The sequence below is a fragment of the Diadema setosum genome, chromosome 6 (genome assembly GCF_964275005.1).
Source record: "Diadema setosum chromosome 6, eeDiaSeto1, whole genome shotgun sequence".
Lineage (NCBI taxonomy): Eukaryota > Metazoa > Echinodermata > Echinoidea > Diadematoida > Diadematidae > Diadema > Diadema setosum.
In genome coordinates, this window is record NC_092690.1 from 41,661,122 (window position 1) to 41,671,504 (window position 10,383).

At 42.5% G+C, this 10,383-nt stretch overlaps 1 protein-coding gene across 1 annotated transcript; it reads right to left on the bottom strand.

The window, feature by feature from the left end:
* Positions 1 to 1,082: 1,082 nt before the first annotated feature.
* LOC140230254 (uncharacterized) lies at positions 1,083 to 10,227 on the bottom strand. Its single transcript, XM_072310433.1, has 4 exons — positions 10,002 to 10,227; positions 3,920 to 4,103; positions 2,724 to 2,780; positions 1,083 to 1,301 (listed from the first exon to the last, which is right to left on the bottom strand). The coding sequence occupies exons 1-4, from the start codon at positions 10,074 to 10,076 to the stop codon at positions 1,288 to 1,290; spliced, it is 330 nt and encodes a 109-aa protein (XP_072166534.1). The 5' UTR covers positions 10,077 to 10,227; the 3' UTR covers positions 1,083 to 1,287.
* Positions 10,228 to 10,383: the final 156 nt, after the last annotated feature.

The window sequence follows — 10,383 nt, forward strand, 5'->3', positions numbered from 1 at the left end:
TAACTGTCTTGGAGGAGTCTGCGTCTTTGAATGTTTCTGTGACAGATATATGGCGCTATACAAATGCTGTGGATCATCATCATGTGTGTGCACTACTAAATATTGCAATCAAGTGTAGTAGTGTGGTTATTGATTTCAATCCAAAGGAACAACCACATCAGTGTTGTGTAGTGTGGTTCATGACTTTAATCTGAAAGCAACACATGCACCAAGTCAATACAAACCAACTCATCATTCACATACCAACATACTTTACAGACATACCACATGATTAGACTCACACACAGACACACACAGATACATCTCTACATATAAACTATACACATGACATATCACATTCACACTTTACTCTCGAGTCTAATCCTAACTTGAAGCGACTTCCATACACTCACATATACAACTCCATTTTGACAGGAATTTTACAACGCCTGAAGAGATCCTTGTCATTTGATTGGTTGTTTGACATTGATCATTCGGCCCATTTCACTATGACGTCATCATCTGTGCAATTGTGGCTCCATTTAATGTGCAATCTTGGATCCATATGATTTGCTCCACTGTACGCGTGCCAAGAGCCCGGCACACCATGCACACTTCACGTGTAAAACGCTTGCGTTTGCAGTGTGCATATGCAACGCAACGGCGCGCTAGCGTAAAGGCCTCAGTGAGCGCTCTCGCGATCTCAGTTTCTCTTGTTTCTAAATAATTGATAAAACATCAAATGACAAGTATCTATTCTAGGCCTTATATAAAACAAATAATAAATGTTTTTTCATTCCTGCAATGGACAGAATATTTCATTCGGTAAAAGATGAAATGCTTGATCCATTCAACTCGGCTGCGCCTCACTGAATAGATTTCATCTTTCACCTCATGAAATATTCTGTCCATTGCACTCATAAACATTCATTATTTGTATAATATTGCGCTCCCCCCATGTTATTCATTTCAATTAGTCTCCAATCTTTTATACCAAGTATGTGTTCCAATTCACTCATTGACTTGTCCTCTCATTCACTACATCTAATTCATAAAAACACAATTGAAGGCCGTTTGGACAAAAGCTCACAAATGCATACTGATTTGGATTGCCAAAAAAAAATCAAACACCGTCCATTTCAACACGGCTCTTTATTAGCGAGTCAAGAACAATTTCAAGAATGTAACTTGAGACTTGAAATAGCGACACTGAAAGGTGTGTTCCCACTGAATGTTGAGAGGGACACACAGATCCTGGCGGGAAACTGACAGCCTTTGATTTTCTCAGCAGCTGGAACAGCATCAGAACTAGTCGAACAGACCTAGAGAGAAGAGGGAGAGAACAGACGATCAATTACTTCAATTTCACAGTGTCCAAATAAGAGATTTCCCTTGAAGTTAACTGGCGATACAAGTTATGTGTTTCTGGATGAATGATATAAGGTGTTAGTTCCTGGCAAATCTGTTTACTCTGTTCAGTGCTTTTGCAAGCCAGGTATTTTAGGATCCACAACTTAGCTATCTTAGCAATTCTCAAGTTAGGCAGTGTAACTTACCGTACCTAAATTCATGCTTCCCTGAAAAAAAAAAAAAAAAATAGCAAGGTTCTGATTTGTCTATACCTCCCTGTAAGTGCAGTAAAACATAAAAATACTCAAGACTGAAATCCATCTTTTAGAAAACCCGATGCTGGTTGATCTTTTGACTTTGTACAGGAGAGTCCTCTTAAAGGGTGTGTACAGTTCTGGTCGAGGTGAGGATTTAGCTTTGTGAGATATTCAGAAACCACTCTATAAGATGTCAAAGAGCATGCAATTCTAAGGGGTATCAAAAGTTTATTTGATGAAAATCGGTTTTGAAATGGCTGAGATATCCAAAAACAGGGTGAAACAAAGAGATCCTAATAAAGTTGTGGCATGTCACCTTTCATTATTAGCACTTTTTTTTGGATATCTCAGCCATTTGAAAACCAATTTTCATCAAATAAACGTTGAATCCTTAAAATCACATGCTCTTTCATATGTCATAAGAAGCTTTTCATTATCTCACTTAGGAATGTTCAAAACATGAATCCCCACGTCAACCAGTTCTGTACAGTCCCTTTAAAATGAGGACCTAAAAACCGTTGACGATTACCCTATATTTGGCTTCTCACATCATTAGGGCACAAAAACAAAGAAATATGAAGAATTTGGGCCTCCAAAATCCCAATGTTATAAGACGGTTTTGTTATATCCAACCTCTTTATAGTGAGGTTTCACTGTAACACTGTTTCTCATTAAGGCGTTGGTTTGTATACTGCTACAAAATTCGCTTGTTCATATTATTGGTGTATCACAGCTATGCTCCCTAGTAACAGGATTTGCCAGTACAAGGCACATTTGTGATCAAGATTCTATGGCCACTTTACAGTTACATGTTGTCCCCCCCCCCTCCCCCCACAATCTGATTTTCTATTTTCTGTTATCATTTCTTTTTTTTGGGGGGGGGGGTGGGGGAGAGACGGGCATAAGGAGTAATGTTATTACTGTACATCATTTCGAAAATACAAATTCAATTAAGTGTGGCTGATGTATATCATCAATCATGAAGGGTAAATTTGAACAATCTTTTCTGGTCAACCAACGTAATGTGCCTCTTCCCTCCCTATACCATTGGTGAGATTCAGCAATAACATTACAATGCCAGATATAGAGCTCACACCATAAGAGTACTTAGAATGGCGTTCTGTAAGAAAAACTCACCGAATCCCATGTCATCATCCGACTCCTCTGACTCTTCCTTCACTTCCTCCTTCTTCTCTGTAATGGGAACAAAACAAATGGGAGCAAATGGTAATGATTCAATAATACATTGATACAATTCACTTCATAAGACAAACGACACCCAAGCTGTATGCTAACGGGTGTTACGGGGAAAGCTCATGACTCATGAGTGAATGAAATGCATGCCGATGGGAAGACTTGCCTATGCTGCTCTCTAATTTGCCTAGTTGAGCCACCAAATGATCTCCCCTACATTCACAATGGGGCGATACTGATAATGCAGAAATGCTAATCTCTCACATTGAGAACATTCTTTCTGTAATCTAGTGTACCGATGTGTTGGCTCAGTGAGTAGAGCGGCTGCCCTCACAATCGGGAGGTCGTGGGTTCAAACCCCCGCCGCGTCATACCAAAAGACGTTAAAAGATGGGAGTTGCAGCTACCTTGTTTGCCGTTCAACAGTTGAAAAGGTTAGAGCAACGTCGATCTGGCGCTGCTCAGTGGCTGCCGGGCCCATGATCAATTGGGCAAAATGAATTTCCATTCTTGGACAATAAAATTTGGAGTTTATATCCAAAACAATTATTATTATTATTATTGACTTGTGCTGTTTACTTAGTCCTCAAAATTTTTGCAGTCTTGGCCCACAACAGATTATAGTGAATTTGTTTTAATGTCCCATCTTCACACCCTCTGAACAATAGCTAGATTATTACTAAGTGGAATGAATGACGAAAAGGGGCAGTTTAACATGTACTCCACGTAACTGTAAATGACATATTACAAAGTGTTTCATTTTTCTTTTCCCCATGAATTTCACAAGTTGACCGATATTCAGAAAAGGTAACAGGGATATTATATACTCCTATAACACAATACAATGTATACTGTATCCAAACTGGGGAATCACATGTTCCTTGCTTTTTGAAAAGGAATAGCACTTCCTTCTTAGTCCATAGCTGAGATTTTCAACACAAACCTACCTCATGAAATCATCTTACAAAGTCTCAAATCGCAAAATGCTTTATTTGTAAAATAAAATGGCACAATATTTTTTTTGTTTTAATCTGTTGCTGTAACCAAGTTTCTCAAACCCAGGACCCTTTCCTTGCTGGTAAGTCCTGGCCTTACTCTCTCCGGTAAGCCCAGGACTCTCTCTCTAGACTCTGACTTACCCTCAGCTGGTGCATCTGCTGCTCCTCCAGCCGCTGGGGCCGCTGCAGCCGCTCCACCGCCGGCTCCAACGTTGGAGATGAGGGACCCGATGTCAGTGCTGCCCAGAGCCTTGGCAAAGAGTCCAGGCCAGTAGGGCTCCACAGACACATTGGCTGCCTTCATCAGGGTCTGCAGCTTGTCAGCCTACGAGTTAGAAAACAGCCAGAAACTCACCTCAGATTAAGGACAGAGCAAAGGTCTTTTATAACTTCTAAACGTTACATTTTGGTGGACCAGGTAAAGTCATCAAAATTGACAAATCAAAATTTGGAAAGCGCAAATACAACAGAGGGAGATCAGTTGACGGACATCGGGTATTTGAGGGATTTGTAGGGATGCCAAAGAACTCTTCCTTGTTCCATTACTGAACGACAAGAGGGGTTGAGCGATGCTTGAACCACTCATCATCGAGCACATCAAGCCTGGAACTACCATCGTCAGTGACTGTTGGAAGGCATACGACCAACTAGGAACACACGATTTCACCATCTGTTAGTCCTTCATTACATTTTGTCAATCCTGTTTCAAAGGAACACACGAACAACATCGAAGGACTGTGGTGGCAAATCAAGTGTCAACTATCTGAAATGCACACCTGGAGAGGAAAGTTTGGGCTTCACCTCATCGAATATATGTGGAGGCAGTATCACAGAGGAGCTGATCTCTTCACCACCTTTCTTGCTGATGCAGCTGAACTGTACCCTTCCAAGGAGTAGACGACCGAACCTGCTAAGTTCATTACATTGTATTTCTCTCAACTAATTCAGTTACAAATACATAAAACTACAAAATATATTAAGAGCTCAGATACCTTTTTTTTTAAATTTTTAGTAAAGATATTTTCATAAAAATCAAGAATCAAGACCATCAAGAATAAATCAAGAACACATTTCAAGCCTTACTTTTCTGTCTCTTTTTGCATCAATTCACAAATGATTTTTTTATTTTTTCTCAATATAAATTTACATGATTCATATTCATACTTGATCTTGTGTATGAATAACAATGCAAAGACTGTGAAGTTTATGTTTTCCTTTGTTTCTAGTGCATACAGTCATAGCGAGTACCAGACATTACAAATAGTGAATGGTCACGAGTGTGATGGTACAAGATTTCGCATGGCTGCGGATACTCCTTCCACTTCAACTTCTTCAACTCCTTCTACATCAAGTTCATCTTCTTCCATTATCTTTATCTGCATCAACTTCAGGTTCTGTAGCTTGCATCAACTTCTTTGAGTCGCTCTAGCTCTAGATCTACTTATCTAAAAGAGTCGTCACAATAAGCAGGGAAACTGTCAGTGACTACTACATGTACAACTACTGTAGAGAGGTGTGTCAGTGGGCTGTTCTCCACAAGCTCCAGTGCAACTCGCCCATTGGTGGACTAGGTAAAGTCGTCGAGATCGACGAATCAAAATTTGGAAAGTGCAAATACAACAGAGGGAGATCTGTCGACGGACAGTGGGTATTTGAGGGATTTGTAGGGATACCAAAGAACTCTAGTCTTACCTGTTCCATTTCCGGACAACAAGAGGGATCAAGTGGCACTAGAAGCACTCATCATCAAGCACATTAAACCTGAAACTACCATCATCAGTGACTGTTGGAAGGCATACGACCAACTAGGAACACAAGGATTTCACCATCTAACCGTTAATAATTCATTACACTTTGTCAATCCCGTTTGAAAGAAACACACAAACATCGAAGGACTGTCGGACAACAAGAGGGATCGAGCGATGCTAGAATCACTCATCAAGCACATTAAACCTGGAAGTGGAACTACCGGTTATGCACTTGTCAATGTAATGACTCACCCCACTACCCCCGGACATGGGTGCGTCATTTCCTCGTTTGGTCCGTCAAATTTGTGACCCTGGTGTTCGTCATTTTACCAGCTTTGTCCGTCAAATTTTTGACCGAGGGGTGCGTCAAAATCCCATCATTGTCGGTCAAAATTTTGACCGAGGGGTGCGTCATGGTACGTCACTTGGCTATGGAAAATAACACGCATTATTTTGAACCGAGGGGTGCGTCATGGTACGTTACTTGGCTATGGAAAACTGCACGCTTTTTTGCACGTACCGCGAGTGAAATTACAGTGAGCGCTTTCCCGCGGCAAGTGAAAATCAAAGTCGGGAAGCGTTTTGGAATAAGAGGAAAAAATGCTTGCCAGAATCTGGCAAGCAAAGAATTTAAAAGCCACCCTTTCTCCTTACATTTTCCCTCCAACAAACCCATGAAATCATGCATACTCAATCTCAAACCAGGGACTGTTCAGCGATGTAACAACTTAGTTCAATCTTTCCTGTCGAAACGGCAGCAGAAGAACTGCCTGCCGCATGCCATTTTCTGCTTGCGGGATAGCCCGACCAGCTGGCCAGACGCGCGCGCGACGCTGTTAGCTGTGCGAATCTCTACGTACAGCGACTAGGCTGTAGTTACGCAGTACTCGAGCGGGAATATGAATGCCGTGGCGTGGTGTGTACCTACAGCTGTACCTGCGCTGCAGCAGTATGCATCCACCGCACTAGCAATGGCCGCGCACACACAGCGCATTCTGCACACATGTGATTGTCATGTATGGATTGCATGCACAGAATACATACTACAGTACAGTTGTACTGTACGGAATATCGTAGCAGCAGCGTGATGTACGGTGAATGACAATACGGTGCTTACATGGTAAGGGAAACTTGCCGAAACTTTTACAAATTATGTGTACGAACCAAAAGAAAATGAAATTGCTTGAATAAAACGTATGCAAAAATCGTTTCAGTATTTACGGGGGTGCGTCAAATGTACCGAGGATGTCCGTCAAAAAAGTGACCGAGGTGTGCGTCACTTTCAACGTGTTGTCTGTCAAACAAGTGACTGTGGTGTTCGTCACTTGCAGCGTTATGTCCGTCAAAAAAGTGACTGTCGTGTCCGTCAAAAACCCTGTGTGGTCAGTCAAAAAATGACCATGACGCACCCATGTCCGGGGGTAGTGGGGTGCGTCATTACATTGACAAGTGCATTACCATCGTCACAGACTGTTGGAATGGAAGGCATACGACCAACTAGGAACACAAGGATTTCACCATCTAACCGTTACTCATTCATTACATTTGTCGATCCCATTTCAAAGGAACACACGAACAACATCGAAGGACTGTGGTGGCAAATCAAGCATCACAACTATCTGAAACGCACACCCGCAGAGATACAAGTTGGGGCTTCACCTCATTGTGGAGGCAGTACCACAGAGGAGGATCTCTTCACCACCTTTCTTGCTGATGCAGCTGAACTTTACCCTCCAGAAAGGTAGACGACCGAATTGGTAAGTTCATTATATTGTATTTCTCTCAACTAAATTTAGTTATAAATACATAACTACAAAATATAGACTAGATGTAAGTACTCGGATATTTTTTTTTTTTTTTTTTTTAGTGAGGGGTACATAGGGAAGCCTTGTAAGCATGCTTGTAATTGCTGAGAGCGCACGGCAAATGTTTGTTTGTGACATCAGAACTGTGCGATGGAACAGCAGCTACCTTCAGGCTTCGAGTCAATTGTGAGTTTTAACATGGGAGTCAATGGAAATGGGCGACATCAGCCATACTATGCACTATCCACTCTTGCTCAAACAAAATTGCACGGCTGACAGTGACAGCGTGCAATGGAACTTGTTAACGGCAATTGTGCACTTTACGGCCCTATATTATCGGTACCTCATTCGCCGTGTGCTAAAGTGATATCCCATAAACCATTCCGCACTGAGCAGCTGGCGAGCTTCTCTTGCTGTATGGAACGCCGTTTGACAAGTGATAAGGTCACTAAAAGCCCGCCTCACTCACGGTGCTTCTGCAGAGCTAGCTGATCGCGCAAACCAACCACGCGGGCGAGGCTTGCGCTAGTGTGTGTATGTCCATGTAGTGGGTGCCCGTAAATCGGTAGCTATACACACTTCGCACGGCGTCTGGTAGACCGTGTAGACGAAATAAACACTGTAACAGACTGATGAATTGAGATAAGATTTTGTGTTTTTGTATCATTATTTTACAGAATAATTCCGCCAAGGCCGCAGCGGACATATGCCCTCCGCAATAGGTTTAATTAGTGATACCCTGCTTAATATATCACGCAAAATTCATTCATTTAAAATCATGATTGAAGCACAGAAGTTTACCACTCGTTGCGTTCCAGTTGTGTGCCAATCAATGCACAACTCGTGCTCGATGACGCCGCGCCGCACAGGCAGCAGGGAAGGGCGTTTGAGCAACTATGTGGCATACCGAAGATCTTTCATCACTCACACGCACGTTGACACATTCACACACACTGCATGCATCCCAACACGAGATCTCACACACATCGATACAGTACAGTGCCGGAAGACCCGCTGTCGAACCGCGGTGCCTGATAGGAACTTGAATTCGCACGTACTGCTCGATTAGGGTAAAATCTCGCACCGATAATATAAAGCCGTAAAGTGCACAATTGCCCTTGTTAACTAAATGTCACGTGATGGGCAATCGACCCGCATCGGACAGGGGTCTAATGCACTTGTCAATGTAATGACTCACCCCACTACCCCCGGACATGGGTGCGTCATTTCCTCGTTTGGTCCGTCAAATTTGTGACCCAGGTGTTCGTCATTTTACCAGCTTTGTCCGTCAAATTTTTGACCGAGGGGTGCGTCAAAATCCCATCATTGTTGGTCAAAATTTTGACTGAGGGGTGCGTCATGGTACGTCACTTAGCTATGGAAAATAACACGCAATTTTGCACGCTGGATACACGTACCGCGAGTGAAATTACAGTGAGCGCTTTCCCGCGGCAAGTGAAAATCAAAGTCGGGAAGCGTTTTGGAATAAGAGGAAAAAATGCTTGCCAGAATCTGGCAAGCAAAGAATTTAAAAGCCACCCTTTCTCCTTTCATTTTCCCTCCAACAAACCCATGAAATCATGCATACTCAATCTCAAACCAGGGACTGTTCAGCGATGTAACAACTTAGTTCAATCTTTCCTGTCGAAACGGCAGCAGAGGAATTGCCTGCTGCATGCCATTTTCTGCTCGCGGGATAGCCCGACCAGCTGGCCAGACGCGCGCGCGACGTTAGATGTGCGAATCTCTACGTACAGCGACTACTAGTAGTAGGCTGTAGTTACGCAGTACTCGGGCGGGAATATAAATGCCGTGGCGTGGTGTGTACCTACCTACGCTGCAGCAGTATGCATCCACCGCACTAGCAATGGCCGCGCACACACAGCGCAAATTCTGCACACATGTTATTGTGATTGTCATGTATGGATTGCATGCACAGAATACATACCGGTACTACTATACGGAATACTATTGTCGTAGCAGCAGCGTGATGTACGGTGAATGACAATACGGTGCTTACATGGTAAGGGAAACTTGCCGAAACTTTTACAAATTATGTGTACGAACCAAAAGAAAATGAAATTGCTTGAATTAAACATATGCAAAAATCGTTTCAGTATTTACGGGGGTGTGTCACATGTACCGAGGATGTCCGTCACAAAAGTGACCGAGGTGTGCGTCACTTTCAACGTGTTGTCCGTCAAAAAAGTGACTGTGGTGTTCGTCACTTGCAGCGTTATGTCCGTCAAAAAAGTGACTGTGGTGTCCGTCAAAAACCCCGTGTGGTCAGTCAAAAAATGACCATGACGCACCCATGTCCGGGGGTAGTGGGGTGCGTCATTACATTGACAAGTGCATAACTGTTAGTGTCTACCTAAATTTACATTAATATTTATTGTCGATTTTCCTTTTTAGGTGTTGTATAAAATGAGATAATTATGAGGTAAAACCCCCGCATAATTAATGTGGGGGTGAATTACACTCAAGGCATAATAAATTAGTGGAATAATTATTATTCCATGATGGCATAAAACCAACTCATCACACCACATGCAGATGTTTATCGAGTGGTACAACTGTATCTGTACTGTAGATATCTACCATTCATTCCAATACGGCAGATCAGTGAACGACTGTGCATAACATGCCTTCCTTTACACGAATACCTACCGTGATAGCAACATCATCGTCGTGAAGGATCAGGGCGCTGTAAACGCAGGCTAGTTCAGATGTGTTTTCACCCATTGTTTCTTTTGTTTTTTGACTACTGATTTCCAGTGAATTGAGGCTTGATGGCCTAGAAAAGTGGTACACGTCGCCGGATTTGGCCTTAGCTCGATCAGAGAACGGTGCACCTTATTTCGGTCCGTCTTGCGAAAGAACGAAGAAGGGGACGATTCCAATAATCTTGGGGGTTACATATTCGTAGAGGGAAAATTCATGGAATAAAACTCAGATTAAGTGCATTATTTTGCACACTGGTTATTACAGATACTCAGTTATCCGAATTCAAACATTCATTCAGTGTTTTTTATGTAAAATTATGCATTTG

Excerpts from the sequence above, each read along its gene's own strand:
- LOC140230254 (XM_072310433.1), bottom strand. The coding sequence starts at position 10,076 with ATGGGTGAAAACACATCTGAACTAGCCTGCGTTTACAGCGCCCTGATC. Across the intron at positions 4,104-10,001 it reads ACGATGATGTTGCTATCACG|GCTGACAAGCTGCAGACCCT; the intron begins GTAGGTATTCGT and ends TCTAACTCGTAG. Across the intron at positions 2,781-3,919 it reads AGCAGATGCACCAGCTGAGG|AGAAGAAGGAGGAAGTGAAG; the intron begins GTAAGTCAGAGT and ends TTCCCATTACAG.